This window comes from Astyanax mexicanus, chromosome 17, assembly GCF_023375975.1.
Source record: "Astyanax mexicanus isolate ESR-SI-001 chromosome 17, AstMex3_surface, whole genome shotgun sequence".
In the NCBI taxonomy this organism is placed as follows: Eukaryota; Metazoa; Chordata; class Actinopteri; order Characiformes; family Acestrorhamphidae; genus Astyanax; species Astyanax mexicanus.
Window position 1 is genome coordinate 3,934,255 of NC_064424.1, and position 15,746 is coordinate 3,950,000.

The 15,746-nt window shown below is 40.8% G+C and overlaps 1 protein-coding gene and 1 long non-coding RNA gene across 18 annotated transcripts in view; both read left to right on the top strand.

Moving 5' to 3' along the window:
- tnksa (tankyrase, TRF1-interacting ankyrin-related ADP-ribose polymerase a) overlaps positions 1 to 15,746 on the top strand; it is a 164,634-nt gene that overhangs the window by 133,266 nt on the left and 15,622 nt on the right. For all 9 annotated transcript variants that reach the window (XR_007425061.1, XR_007425064.1, XR_007425065.1 and 6 more), the window contains 4 exons: positions 3,273 to 3,382; positions 6,864 to 7,052; positions 11,201 to 11,438; positions 12,528 to 12,610. Coding sequence is in view for 3 of the 9 variants with exons in the window: in XM_049466375.1 (XP_049322332.1) it covers positions 3,273 to 3,382; positions 6,864 to 7,052; positions 11,201 to 11,438; positions 12,528 to 12,610 (620 nt within the window). In the remaining 6 variants the exon portion in view is untranslated. The remainder of the gene's footprint in view (positions 1 to 3,272; positions 3,383 to 6,863; positions 7,053 to 11,200; positions 11,439 to 12,527; positions 12,611 to 15,746) is intronic.
- On the top strand, positions 7,788 to 11,194 carry LOC125782417 (uncharacterized). Of its 9 annotated transcripts, none has more exons than XR_007425082.1 (4): positions 7,788 to 9,615; positions 9,720 to 9,771; positions 9,824 to 10,135; positions 10,552 to 11,194. It is a non-coding gene; the product is annotated as an uncharacterized LOC125782417 (long non-coding RNA). The 9 variants fall into 9 exon arrangements; XR_007425077.1 differs by having other exon boundaries at positions 9,824 to 9,875; positions 10,500 to 11,194; XR_007425084.1 differs by having other exon boundaries at positions 9,824 to 9,875.

Here is a 15,746-nt window from a genome sequence, read left to right on the forward strand (position 1 = left end):
AAGCACTAAAAACCCTACTACCTCACTGGACTCTATTGCACACTGTGTAATAGAGTAATTACTACCTCACCTGGTCCTTTTTGCACACTGCATAATTTGCACACTGTCTTGTTATTTATTATTCTTTGTCTGTATTGTGTTGTATTGTCTGTCTGCACTTTTGTACTGTTGCACTATTGTTCTGTCTACACTGTGTTTATGTGCACCATGATCCTTGGAGGAACGTTGTTTCGTTTCACTGTGTACTCTGTATATAGCTGAAATGACAATAAAAACCACTTTGACTTTGACTTTGACTTTGAAAAAAACCTTCTCAGGTTCTCAGTGTTGGACCAGCACCATTCAAACACCATAAAAACAGCATCTGTAGGTGTAAAAATGCATTATTTATGGATGGATTAGTTGTGATTTGTAGTTGTAGTCCTAAGCAGCTAATAAAACCTGTTTTTTGTGCACAGTGGCAGCTATTGTTCCTCTCAGCGTTTGTAGAGGATGGATTAACAGAGACAAACAATCAGCCCTGCAGATTCACCGGACTGAAACTGGAAAGCATCGAGGAGAAAAGAGCAAGCTTGCAGCATTGTGAGCGGCTCAATACCAGGCATACGCGTTTCAGTCTGCGGTCACGTCCTGTTAAAACTACTGCCTGCTGCTGCCTTTTGCCTGTCAATGGAAAAGCCTTGATGGAAAAAGGCAAGAAGAAAGCAGAAAGACGAGTGTGCTGGTTAATAAGACTGCAGAGCCCCCAATACAGTACTCTCTGAAATTGCGAGCAGCATGGAAAAAGAGGAGGACAGGAAGAGCAGAGATGGAAATATTGAAATGAGCGAAAGAAGGGAGAGAAAAGAGAGAGAAGCCGTTTGATTAAAGCCCAGCATCTATATGTGTTTATATATATATATATATATGTGTATGAGAGAAAGAGAGCGAGAGAAAGATAGATAGAGAGAGAGTGTGATTGTGTGAAGCTCTCAGAGCCGGGATCCTGCATTAGCAGCAAGCTGAGGCCTGTAATGATGGTGTTAATTAGTGAGAGTCCTGCAGGCAGTCATCTGTTGTGAGGATCTAAAGCGGCACCAAGACTTCAGAACATGAAGAGAAAGCCAGACTCACTCCAGCAGAAGAGAAGGTGAAAATTATAGTAGTGGCTCGGGTTAAATATGTATGAAATAAATGTATGAAATAAATATATATATATATATATATATATATATATATATATATATATAATATAAAAATATATATAAAAAAAAAAATATATATATATATATATATGAAGGGTTTGGTTCCAAAACGCTATAAATCCATTTTTATCAATTTGAGTAAAAAAGGGTTTTCTTGAGCAAGAAAGTGGTAGGCTGAAAACCACCGTTTTCTGTTTCAAACTATCAAATACCATACTAAGGTTAAAATAACACAAAAAAATCAAATCAAGATTTTAATATTTAAAAATTTATTTTTAAAAATAATTCCTTTTTTTGCAAAACGCAATAAATCCATGCCATGTTTTTTGTTGTTTTTTTTTTTTTCAAAATGTCTTATATATCCTTTGGCATCAATAGAATTTTTTTACTGAAAATGTGCAAAATACAATAATAAATAACAGTAAATTGTACATCTGAATATAATAGTTTGACCATTGGGCCTAAAACACAAATTTCAAAACATTTCTTTTCGAAAAAGTGCAAAATTTCATTTACGAACAAGACATTAAGACTATAAAATCCCCAAAATCACGTTATATTCATGTGCTGTAGTGTAGTGTAGCGTAGTATTGTGTGTATTGTGTGTGTGTGTGTTTGTGTGTGTGTGTGTGTGTGTGTGTGTGTTTGTGTGTGTATTGTGTGTGTATTGTGTTTGTGTGTGTTTGTGTGTGTATTGTGTGTGTTTGTTTGTGAGGTGTGTGTGAGGTGTGTGTGTGAGGTGTGTACTGCAGATGACAGCCGGCATTTTCCCCCCTCCTGAATGCCTCATTTTCTTTACCTTTTCACGTACCTGAGACTCTTTTGATGGCTTTCTCTTTTTTTTTCAATAACTGCTTCACGAACCGGCTCCTCTATACCATCGAATCGTTCATTTTCGCGGACTTTGAGAGTGAAAAACGAAAGTGAAAGTAGGCTACACGAAATGCTGGCCGGCTCAACAGGGCGCGTGTTATAATGTTTACATTCTATAGCTCGTGGAATGCTGCACTGTGATTGGATGAGGCGTTCTGCGGGAAATCAAGACTGGCGATCAGTTTTGGAATCAAACTCTTCATATATATATATATGTATATTGTACGTTTCGCATACTTAAAATCTTTTAATTTTCCCAAAAATAGTCAATGCACCTTGTAATCTGATGTTCCTTATGTATGAATTCTTCAAGTCATGTATTAAGAAGCAGTAAAGGAGCCTTCTGCAAACGTCGGCTAGCACCGCTGGAGCAGTATTAGCGTTAGCCGCTAACCGCACTAGCTCTTTCTTTGTTCTGGGTGGAGTATCATACTGTAGTCTGTGCGTTTACCATGTTAAATCAAGCTACATAGGATCATTTTGGGTTCCTTATTGTAGCGCTGTCGGGCGGCATTAGTCGTAAACCACTAGCGTTTAGCCACTAATGCTCCAGCCTTAGTGCTGGAGAAATTTGGGAAACTAAGTTTACTGTAAATAAATGTAAGCGCTTTACTCATCCAAATAAACAGTTTTCAGGAGAGAAATCTGTGTAGATTAAAATCCAGCACTCGTTTTGACTGGTCAGCAGTGTTTTTTATGTTGGAACTCTCCCAATGAAGACCATTTTCTCCCGGTCTCTTTCTTATTATTCAATCATTAGCACTGACCTTAACTGAGGTGGGTTTGGTCTACAGTTCTTTTGGGACCTCTTGGATGAGTTGTCCCTGCCCTTTATGAATTGATTTTTGTATTTACTTAGTTTATCTTACTCTGGTATTAAAGTTTGATGGATAATCAGAAAATTTTAAGCATGAAAATAAGGGGTCAAATGCTTTTTCATGGCACAGTATTCATAAAAATCTGAGAAAAGAAAAAAGTTGAATTTTATATTATTTTATATTTTACAGTACATTTTTTAAAAGTAAATCTATACAATATTTAAAGACTGAATATCATGATACTTTAGTATTACTTATTGGTATACAATTGCCATGCACCTATACAATTTTGCTAGGACAATTAAATATAAAATTTAATATAGATGTCTAAATTTAGTGAATACTTTTATATTTGAAAATCAGTAATATTAATATTTTTCTCCTTTCTGTTTTACAGCTGGTTATAATAATCTGGAAGTAGCGGAGTATCTTCTGGAGCACGGCGCAGACGTGAACGCACAGGACAAGGGCGGCCTCATCCCCCTCCACAACGCAGCTTCTTACGGGGTGAGTACGAGCTTCTCGGGGACATATCCCCCCCCCCCCCCCCCCCCCCAGCCTGTACAAATCAGACACGGCCGCTCGTGTTCACATCTGTTAAACAAACAGCAACTTCCAGGGACAGCGAGACGCAGACGCTCAGAAAGAAACAGATGTAGACTGAATAATCCATGCGTGTTCCTCAGAAGCACACAGCTGAGCACAGCTCCAGCCTCCGTGTTGTGTGAAAGTGCTGTGCTGAGAGTTAGACGGGGAGGCGAGTGTGTGTTGGTGTGTGAGAACGAGACGGTGTCATCGCTGCGTTTCTGAGGTACTGCCAAGAAAATCCCAGCTCATGCACTTTTAATGGAACAGTGTGGCTCATGATTCTTTCAGAAGGTTTGGATTCTCCTTCTAAGGGAACGTAGCCTGAATAGGCCTGAGTCTATGATACACTGTTCTAGTAGCTATGATACAACAGACCCGTGAGAGACGATGAGATTCATTTAGTATGAAAGGATGTGATTTGTAGCTGCTACACGGCGACAAACGAAATTTAGGGTTTCTCAACTTTCTAAAATGAATTATAACATGTTAAAGCGATATTCTAGACAATATAATACTTCAATACATATTTAATCATTGATACTGACCTTAACTGTGGTGGGTGTGGTCTGCAGTTCTTTAAATGTTTTTCTGGATTCTTTTGGGACCTCCTGGATGAGTTGTCCATGCCCTTTATAAATTAAATTTTGTATTTACTCAGGTCTAGCAATTGGTACGTCATTTGCTCTGTGAACCTTTGATTCTTATCGTACCCACCGCAGTGTGGTCCTGAGTCGTCTTATAGCTGCTGTAAGTGTTCTCATGCCATTGTGAATGCAGCCTTAATTTGTACAATTACTCTAAATATTAGCTTATTTCTTTCTTTTTTATTTTCTTTAATTTTTTTTTCCCAATTTAATTGGCCGATTGTCACACCCATTCAGCTGCTACTCAGCTGTATATCCCTCATCACTAGTGATGCCCCAAAACCAGGAGGATGAAGACTGGTACATGCCTCCTCTTATACATGTGAAGTCAGACTCCGCCTCTTTTTAAACTATTACTCATGCAGCATTGCCGAGTAGCATCACAGCGCTAACGCTCGGAGGAAAGCGCAGCGACTCAGTTCTGATACATCAGCTCACAGACGCAGCCTTGTGTTGACCAAATCACGCTAGGAGTGATGAGGGGAAAGAAGAGCGCCATCTACTGAACCCACCCAGAGAGAGCAAGGCCAGTTGTGCTCTCTCGGGGCTCCGGCAGCTGATGGCAAGCTGGCATGAGCCTGGGTCAAACTGGTAGTGTTTTTTGGAAACTGTGTGTTCTTTGTGAAATACAGCAGGTCTCTCTCTAGGAGTTGTATATGATGATGCACCTGAAACTCATTCTCAACCTCCATTGTCTGCAGTAGCTGGTAAAAGAAATTGTTCAGAAAATATTATTTGAACATATTATTCAATTTTTTTTACTTTCTGAACCTGGACTACCCAGCTCTGTGTGTAAGTAGCTATAGGTTTAAATAGGATCTCCGGTGGATTTGGTGTTTTACAGAGACTCTAATACTAGGTCCGTGGCTGAACTGCACTTAGCAGGGCATTATTACACATTTTGTAAAGTAACATATGACATTGCAAAGACTGTTATTAGTGTAAAAATGTCTTTATTTTAAAACATTTCTAACCGTTGTCCAGTCTGTGAGTCTCTGAGTGTATGGAGATGTGTAGGAATGGCTGTATGAGCCAGTACGCTCTGGTTTATTCAGTGGTAAATCTGGTGGATCTTTGCCCACTCTCCTCAGGACACTGACTGCTGCCCAGCAGTCGCAGCCAGAGCATCTTCTGCCATTCTGCCTCTTCCTGCCACCTACCGATTGGTACAGAGAGCCAGGGGGGGCGGGCTGGCAGGATGCCGAAGTGCTCTTTGATTGGCTGTAAAAGTCTAAGGGGACGGCTGGCAGGCGGCAGGCCTGAGCTGACCTCGCCCAGGCCTCCTCCTGTTTCCAAGCAGGCTGTTTGTGTTCAGACTGTTAGAGCTCAGCAGGATCAGCCAGCTGATTGCAGATCCGCACTGGAGCTGCTGCTGCTGTTCTGCTGCTGACCAAAGGCCAAACCAGGACGTTCCAGCTATTCTGCAGATCATTCAGATCCCCTCAGGCTGGGAGACTGTGAACATGTGTTTGGGTCAGCTGAGGTGCGGTTGATGACGTTTATAAACTCACAAAAATCACTAATTTAGTTCAAAATGTAAAACTCATATACTTCTCTGGAAAAGAAATAAGATTGCTTCAGTTTCTGAATCAGTTTCTCTGATTTTGCTATTTATAGGTTTATGTTTGAGTAAAATAAACATAGTTGTTTTATTCTATAAACTACAGACAACATTTCTCCCAAATTCCAAATAAAAATATTGTCATTTAGAGCATTTATTTGCAGAAAATTATCTAGAAAGATGCTGAGCTTTCAGACAGGCAGTTCATATTCATAAAGTTCAGAAATCAATATTTGGTGGAATAACCCTGGTGGTTTTTAATCACAGTTCTCTTCCATCTTGGGTATGCTCTCCTCCACCAGTCTTACACACTGCTTTTGGATCATCCATCTTCCTCTTGATTATATTCCAGATGTTTTCATCAGCAATAACTTATCATTTTTAAGTGGTCTCTTTTTTTTCTCCAGAGCTGTATTAGAAAGATGTATTACACAGATAGAGATCTATTTTAAGGCAATGAAAACCCAAACATTTGTATTTTAGAAAAGTAAAATATTATATAAGGTATATAAGACCAATTGGTACTTTTGGCAGTGTGCCAAGTCCTGCTGGAAAATGAAATCCGCATCTCCATAAAAGTTGTCAGTAGCAGAGGGAAGCATGAAGTGCTGTAAGATTTTGTGGGAAAACAAAACTGCACTGACTTTAGACTTGATAATAAAACACAGTGGATCAACACCAGCAGATGACATGTCTCTTTATCCAAACCATCACTGATTGGTGGAAACTTCACACTAGACCTCGAGCAGTTTGGACTGTGTGTCTCTCCACTCTTCCTCCAGACTCTGATCCCTTGATTTACAAATGAAATGTAAAATTTACTGATGATCAGTGATGGATTGGAGAGGTTTGTATTATACACGTAGTGTCCATAATGCAGTATAAATAATAATACAGGTATATGTACAGCTGATGCAAAAACATTAGCAGTGTGTTCTGCAAAAATTGTCTATGGTCTAGTGATCATCTTATCTTGTAGGGGAGTTGTATGAGTGTGAACAGTATTGCTGATGCAGATTCTGATGTCAAAGAAAGATGATGTGAAATAATAGTTGAGGTGTTTGGTACCCAGATGGCCTTTTGGAAGAAACTGTTCCATAATCTGATGGTTTTAATCTGAGTTGATTATTTCATTGTTGTACAAACGCGAGGTCATACTGATGTTATGTTGTTATATCTGCTTGTTTCCTCACAGCATGTGGATATAGCGGCTCTGCTGATCAAGTACAACACTTGTGTAAATGCCACGGATAAGTGGGCGTTCACCCCCCTGCACGAGGCAGCGCAGAAGGGTCGTACTCAGCTGTGTGCGCTGCTATTGGCCCACGGAGCCGACCCCACCATGAAGAACCAGGAGGGCCAGACTCCACTCGACCTGGCTACGGTAATATACACATACACAAGCATGCACACACACTTACACGTGTGTGAACACTAAGGGTATTCTATATTGTACATTAGGGATGGGCAATATGGTTCCAAATATAATATCACGATACTTTTAGTTTTGCAATAACGATACTCTTGGCCATATAAAAAAAAAAAAAAGTTTATAGAAAAATAAAAGTGTAGCCAAGTAAAAAAAATAACAAAATATTTTTTTTAATAGGAAAGATGCAAATAACAAAATAAATAACATTTTAAAAATATAGCTATTATTAAATATGAAGTGTCTTGTGATATTATAGCATATCATTGTATTGTATATTATATATCGTGAAACAAAATAAAAATAAAATAAAATAAAAAATCCTATCATGATTATAGCAGTAGTATACCTTTTAATTATTTAATTTAATTAATTTTAAATATAATTAATATTCTGTTTTTCAGTATTTTGGTAGCTTTCTTAGCTGCGTTGTATTATTTTATTGCGTTTTATTATTAATTAGTCTTATTTACTAGAATATTTACAGATTTTATTTTTATTTCTACTAAATATATACAACTTTTAAACTCTATAAAGCTTGAACGGTGTAATACACAGTATTTTCCTACAGGTGTGTTATTATTAACTGATGTTCTGTAGACCATATGGCTTGATATGAAAAAAAGGCATTATATTTAAAATATAGAAATATAGAAATTACCTTTGTAAGCTTCAGTGGTTTATATTGTTCAATTGAAAGAAAATATTTAAAATTAATTAAATAATTAGCAAAAATATAATAATATTATAATTATAATTAAATATTATAATATACATAAAGAGGGATCTACTGGTGTGAGTAGCTTTTGTATTTCTAAGGAACTTTAGATTCTTTGTGCCGTGGATTAAAAATAAAATCTGTATGCTGGATTATAAAAGCTTGATTGAAGCCAGAGCAGATGATACATAATCCGCAGATACGTTAGGGACATTTGTCCTCTAAAAATAATGTGTTTAAGACTCTGTGTCCTTTACATGCATTAAATAAAGGCTTGATGGTAAATATATATGTGGTGGAACCTGCAGTAATGAGGCCACCGGTGCAGATGCTGTGATCACAGCTGTTCCAAACACACCCAGATGTGTGCTGACCTGAAATGCTTAGGTTTCAGTTCACAACCATCCAACAGATGGTGAATTCTGCTGCCTGAAAAATGTAGGGTTGATGTAAATGTTATTAATTATATATGCAAAACTGAGAATTATGTTAAAGCTGAACTGCTTCTTAAATGTCTAAAATGTTCACACATGGTGATTTTATTGATTTTTAATTGTTTAAAGTTAGGGCTGGAAGATGAATGGTGTTTTTATCGTTCTTGTGAGTTTTCATGCTGAGCATGCAGAGCTGCAGTAACATTGTGAATAACATCAAACTCACACTGCATTACCCACATACAGCCACAGAGGGATCGATTTTTACACCGTTATCCAGCTCAAAGTAGCTCCACACCTCCTTGCTAGAATCTGGAGAGCCCTGACATTTAAAACGAGGCATTAATAACTTAAAAAGTGCACAAGAAGCTTATTAAAAAACACTGTTTACATCCTATAATGCTAGCTTCAGCTCCGAGCGCCGCCATTGCTGAAGTGAAGTAACAGACATATATAAACATAGACTACTGGCGCCGGCTGTTACGCTATGCACAGTCTATGTATATACGTGTCTATGACTTTTCAATATAAATATGGCAGCACACCGAGCTGAAGCTAGCGTTATAGGATGTTAATAGTGGTTGTTAATAAGCTTCTTGTGCACTTTTTAAGTTAGCGAGGATGAGGGAGGCAAAATGAGGCGGTGCAAGGGAGACTGAAGTAGAGTGAGGAAAAGCTAGGTTAATTGAGGTTAAGTGGGGCATAATTTGGTAGAGTGAGGCAGAGCTAGGTACACTGAGGCAGCGAGGTACATCTTGATAGTGCGAGACAGAGCAAGGTAGAGAGAGCTAGGCTGAGTGAGGCAGCGAGGGATATATTAGTAGAGTAAGGTAGAAGGAAGCAATCTGAGGCAGAGCTGGGTAGAATGAGGTGAAGTGAGCGAGGTAGGGTGAGGGAGTGATGTAAATCAAGTGATGTACAGCGAGGCAGAGCTAGGTAGAGCAAGGCAGAGCTAGGTAGAGTGAGTGAGGCAGCGGGGTAGATATTGGTAGAGTGAGGCAGAGCTAGGTAGAGTAAGTGGGGTGAATCCTTGGTAGAGTGAGACAGAGCTAGGTAGAGTGAGTGAGGCAGCAGGGTAGATCTTGGTAGAGTGAGGCAGAGCTAGGTAGAGTGAGTGAGGCAGCGGGGTAGATCTTGGTAGAGTGAGACACAGCTAGGTAGAGTGAGTGAGGCAGCGGGGTAGATCTTGGTAGAGTGAGACACAGCTAGGTAGAGTGAGTGAGGCAGTGGGGTGAATCCTTGGTAGAGTGAGGCAGAGCTAGGTAGAGTGAGTGAGGCAGCAGGGTAGATCTTGGTAGAGTGAGGCAGAGCTAGGTAGAGTGAGTGAGGCAGCAGGGTAGATCTTGGTAGAGTGAGGCAGAGCTAGGTGAAGTGAGTGAGGCAGCAGGGTAGATCTTGGTAGAGTGAGGCAGAGCTAGGTAGAGTGAGTGAGACAGCGGGGTAGATCTTGGTTAAGTGAGGCAGAGCTAGGTAGAGTAAGTGAGGCAGCGGGGTAGATCTTGGTAGAGTGAGGCAGAGCTAGGTGAAGTGAGTGAGGCAGCGGGGTAGATCTTGGTTAAGTGAGGCAGAGCTAGGTAGAGTAAGTGAGGCAGCGGGGTAGATCTTGGTAGAGTGAGGCAGAGCTAGGTGAAGTGAGTGAGGCAGCGGGGTAGATCTTGGTAGAGTGAGGCAGAGCTAGGTGAAGTGAGTGAGGCAGCGGGGTAGATCTTGGTAGAGTGAGGCAGAGCTAGGTGAAGTGAGTGAGGCAGCGGGGTAGATCTTGGTAGAGTGAGGCAGAGCTAGGTGAAGTGAGTGAGGCAGCGGGGTAGATCTTGGTAGAGTGAGGCAGAGCTAGGTGAAGTGAGTGAGGCAGCGGGGTAGATCTTGGTAGAGTGAGGCAGAGCTAGGTAGAGTGAGTGAGACAGCGGGCTAGATCTTGGTAGAGTGAGGCAGAGCTAGGTAGAGTGAGTGAGACAGCGGGGTAGATCTTGGTTAAGTGAGGCAGAGCTAGGTAGAGTGAGTGAGACAGCGGGGTAGATCTTGGTAGAGTGAGGCAGAGCTAGGTAGAGTGAGTGAGACAGCGGGGTAGATCTTGGTTAAGTGAGGCAGAGCTAGGTAGAGTAAGTGAGACAGCGGGGTAGATCTTGGTAGAGTGAGGCAGAGCTAGGTAGAGTAAGTGAGGCAGTGGGGTGAATCTTGGTAGAGTGAGGCAGAGCTAGGTGAAGTAAGTGAGGCAGCGGGGTAGATCTTGGTAGAGTGAGACAGAGCTAGGTAGAGTGAGTGAGGCAGCGGGGTAGATCTTGGTTAAGTGAGGCAGAGCTAGGTAGAGTAAGTGAGGCAGCGGGGTAGATCTTGGTAGAGTGAGACAGAGCTAGGTAGAGTGAGTGAGGCAGTGTGGTAGATCTTGGTAGAGTGAGGCAGAGCTAGGTAGAGTGAGTGAGGCAGTGTGGTAGATCTTGGTAGAGTGAGCTAGAGCTAGGTGAAGTGAGTGAGGCAGTGGGGTGAATCCTTGGAAGAGTGAGGCAGAGCTAGGTAGAGTGAGTGAGGCAGTGGGGTGAATCCTTGGAAGAGTGAGGCAGAGCTAGGTAGAGTGAGTGAGGCAGCGGGGTAGAGCGAGGCAGATCTTGGTAAAGCGAGGTAGAGGGAAGCGAAGTGAGGTAGAGCAAGGTAGAACGAGGTGAAGTGATCCAGGTAGAGTGAAGGAGTGAAGTAAATTAAGTGATGTATAGTGAGGTAGAGCTAGGTAGAGGGAGTCGAGGTGAGGTAGAGGTCCACAGTGAACGCTCACACCAAACTACTTCTTAACCAGGGAAAAATTATAATAATTGCACCTAAAACTGAAGTGCTAAAAAGCTTTATAGAATCTTAAATCAATGTTAAATTAAAGAAATAATTTAGAATATATTTTACATTACTTTATATTTACTTCAGATTTTGTGTAGAATAAAGTTCCCCCTCTGTTTGGTCTGAAGGCTGATGATATCAGAGCGCTGCTGATCGACGCTATGCCTCCTGACGCTCTGCCCAGCTGCTTTAAGCCTCAGGCCACCGTGGTGAGCGCCGCCGTCATCTCCCCCGCCTCCACCCCCTCCTGCCTGTCGGCCGCCAGCAGCATCGATAACCTGGCAGGGCCTCTGGCTGAGCTGGCTGCGGCCGGGGCCTCGGGGCCCGCTGACGGGGCCACTGGAACTGAAAGGAAAGAAGGAGAGAGTGAGTAGATCTGAAATTCATTCGTTTCATTTTCCTCAGTTAAATATTAACCTAAAATGAGAAAACACATAATTTTTCACTATTATAGACTTTTTTTACTCTGACTTTTTATTACTGATCAATTTTTAATTGTTTTATTTTTAATCCCACCCCACAAGTGTAGCTGCTTTAGCTTTATTTATCATTGCAGTAGTCTGTTTAAGAGAGACAGTGTTATAGTAGAATAATAGCTATTGTTTCAAGAGCCGTTTTTTAGGAAGAAACCAGTAAATTAAAAAAAAAAAAAATATATATATATATATATATATATATATATATATAAAGTATTTTATCTGATGTTAAACCAGCAAAGATTGAACTCTTTTGAGTTAATTTAAAGCTAGAAGAACTATTATCAATAAATGTCAATATAAAATACAAAAGTACCAGAAATTGTAAATAAAATGAATTCCCAGAATTAAGAAATCACACTGCAATCCCAAAGCGTGTAGAAATCTACCAAAAATTTGTAGAAATGAACCTTACTCATGTTATATCTTAAGTATGGAGTGAAAAAAAAAACATTTTTGAACTGACAGAGAAAGTTTTTTTTATCGTTTTCTTTACAGTACATATAAGGAATTTTCTATGTATTTTTTTTATATTTCAAATGCTTTATGAATGAGCCACAGTTAGGCCTGTTGTGATGATAACTAATTTGATTAATGTTCAATATATGGACTTATGGATATTCAGATTCTGATTCAGAGCCAAGAGCCTGTTAGCTTGAATGAGCATTATTATTTTTTTTAAACCAATGAGCTAATAACATATATATATATTTTTTTATTTTATTTAGTATGTAATAAAAATATATTTCAATTCTAACGTCTGAATATCCTGAATAATAAAATTTTTAATGCTCTGTATTCTTATATATCTTAAAATGACAGTAACATAAATTATCACAATAGTGCCTGTAATGATATATCGTCCACACAAAATGGTTCACTAAAATATTATTAAAATATATAATAAATTATAAAAATTAACAGTGCTGAGATTTTGGCTTAATCTGCACTTTTTTCCTGCTCTCTCTTTGTTTTCTAGTTGCCATCCTGGACATGAACATCAGCCAGTTCCTGAAGAGTCTTGGTCTGGAGCATCTGAGGGATATATTTGAGCGTGAGCAGGTAAAACGCTGGTTATATATTTATATATATGAAGTTTTTTTTGTGTTTGGGTCAAAGCTGCTGGTGTCAGACTGTGTGCTGTGATGCGGAGAGAGGAAGCCGCTCGCATCATTTCCTGCAGGAAGATCTGAGTCTTCTCTTCAAAGCTATGCTAATGTAATAATGTCGCTCGGCTTGGTATCATCATCTTTTCAATATCACCCCCCCAGCCCCCCCCCCCCCAGCCCCGGCCTATCAGACCCATCCACTTCCATTCGGAACCAGACACTGTGACCCTCATGCAGCTCGACTCCATCACCTCTCACTCATACAGACCCTGTCTGTGTGTGTCTTTCTCTCTGTGCCTTTGGCTGTGTCTCTCTGTCTGTGTGTCTGTCTGTGTCTCTGTCCGTCTGTCTCCGTCAGTCTTTCTCTTATTCTGTCATTGTCTCTTTGTGTGTGTCTCTGTCTGTCTGCGTGCGCTTGTCTGTCTGTCTGTCTGTCTGTCTGTCTCTCTGGCTGTGTCTCTCTGTTCGTCTGTCTGTGTCTCAGTCAGTCTGTCTGTATCTCTGTCTTACTGTCTGTCTGTCTGTCAGTCTTTATGTCTGACTCTCTGTGGTTGTCACTGTGTGTCTGTGTCTCTGTCTGTCTTTCTGTCTGTCTCTCAGTCTTTGTCTGACTCTCTGTGGTTGTCACTGTGTCTGTCTCTCTGTCTGTCTGTATATCTGTCTGTGTCTCAGTCCGCCTGTGTCTCTCTGTCTTTCTGTCTGTCTCTCTGTCAGTCTTTATGTCTGACTCTCTGTGGTTGTCACTGTGTGTGTGTGTCTCTGTCAGTCTTTCTCTGACTCTCTGTCATTGTCTCGTTTTGTGTGTCTCTGTCTGTGTCTGTGTCAGTCTGTCACTTCCTGTGTGTCAGTGTCTCTCTTTCTTTTGGTCTGTCTGTGTGCTTGTCTGTCTGTCAGTCTGTGTGTCAGCCTCTCTGCATGTCTCTGTCTGTCTGTTTTTCTGTCTTTCTGTCTCTCTGTGTCTCTGTCTGTCTCTGTCAGTCTTTCTCTCACTCTCTATCATTGACTCTTTGTGTGTGTCTGTCTGTCTGTGTCCGCTTGTATGTCTGTCTGTCATTTCCTGTGTCAGTGTCTCTCTTTATCTTCGTCTGTCTGTGTGCTTGTCTGTCTGTCAGTCTGTGTCTGCCTTTCTGTCTGTCTGTTTGTCTATCTGTCTGTCAGTCAGTCATAGAGAGATAAAGAGTGATATATAGTGATATGCTGTGGTAAGTGGTCTGACCCCTGTACTCTGTTTCTGATTGGTGGAGCCGTGCTGCTGTGTGATGCTCTGGCTGTAGGTCTGGGTTGTTGTACAGTGTCTCAGGGAGGAGGTGGAGGTGCTGTGTGTGTGTGATGCTCATTTACACACAGATGAGTAGAATGCTGCTCCTGCAGTGACCCGGTGGAGAGCGGTGTGGTTATGGAGGAGGTGGAGGTGCTGCTCTGATTGCGTGGTTTTCTTTCAAGGCCTGACAGCTTTGTTTCTGATACTGTTTCTGTCTCTGTTACTCAGTCTGGCCTTTTCTCCTCTGCTCCACGTCTTTATCTGAACTCCTCCGTCTCTGTCTCTGGTAGAAGAAGCTGCTGGGAGAAGTAGTCAGTGAACTGTTAGAGAGGAGACGCTTGCTGAGACTGTGATTGGACACCCTGTATAGACGCTCTTATTCATGCGCTTTTTCTCACTTTACACTTCATATCTCTTTATATACTCACTCTGTCTTTCCACCACTTTACCCTTTCCAATCACTCTCTCTCCAGCTGAGCTGGATCTCCATTCACATACTGAAGGGAAACTGAACTCTTCATGGATATTGTATTATTGAATAGAATTACCAGGCATCTCTGAAGCCCAGAGGTTCAGACAGTATTGATTTTTAATTATTAGTTTGCATGTGAAGATTGGTGTCAGAAGTGGTTAGATAGCATCATTGGGCCCTGACATTAGATGTTACTGTTCTGATTTGATAAAAAGTAAAGTATTCTTTCAATGAGATTTCAGAAATACATTCAAAGATAATAGACCACTTCACAATAATCAGTTTTAAAGCTGAACTGCTTGAATTTTTGTGCCAGAATTGTAATAATGTCGCCAAAAAGCAGTGTGAAAGACTGGCGGAGGAGAACATGATGCCAAGATGCATAAAAACAGCATGTGATTAAAAATCAGGGTTATTCCACCAAGTATTGATTTCAAAACACTTTAAACATTAGCATTGTTGTTTCTAAACGATTTTGCTATTTATAGGTTTATGTTTGAGCAAAATGAACATTGTTCTTATGTTCTATAAACTACAGACAACATTTCTCCCAAATTCCAAATAAAAATATTGTCATTTAGAGCATTTATTTGCAAAAAATGAAAAATTGCTGAAGTAACAAAAAAGATGCAGAGCTTTCAGACCTCAAATAATGCAAAGAAAACAAGTTCATATTCATAAAGTTCAGAGTTCAGAAATCAGTTTTCATGCACCTTGGCAGCATGTTCTCCTCCACCAGTCTTGCACACTGCTTTTGGAGAACGTTATGCTGCTTTACTCCTGGTGCAAAAACTCAGTTCAAAAGCAGTTCAGTTTGGTTTGATGGCTTGTGATCATCCATCTTCCTCTTGATTATATTCCAGAGGTTTTCAATTTGGTAAAATCAAAGAAACTCATCATTTTTAAGTGGTCTCTTTATTTTTTTGTTGCTCTACTATAATTCCCTCTGTATTTCTCAGTAGTGTTTTTCATATTTATTATTCCTGTACAGTGTTAAGTGGATTTGATTGTGATTAATTTGATAGTTGGATGTGATCCAGGCTCGTGTCACTCTGAGCGTCTCATTGGTAAGTGCTGAGACGTCTCCATCTCTATCACCAGTCCCTGTGTTCACCTGGCTCGTGCTCTGTGCTCAGCACGTCTCCTGTCTGGATGCGCCGCTGCGCCGCGTCTCCTCGTTACCGCTGCCGGCAGCGCCGCACTCGGCGCATTTGTCTCGACTCGCCTTCATTAAACTAACAGCTGCATCTCTCCGCATCGCTTTGAACTGCTTTCCGGCTCTCTGCCAGCAGACAGACAGCTCCGGGATTGTCCTCCGCGGCGCTGGCCTCTCAGATGTCTGAAGCCGTCACGTCC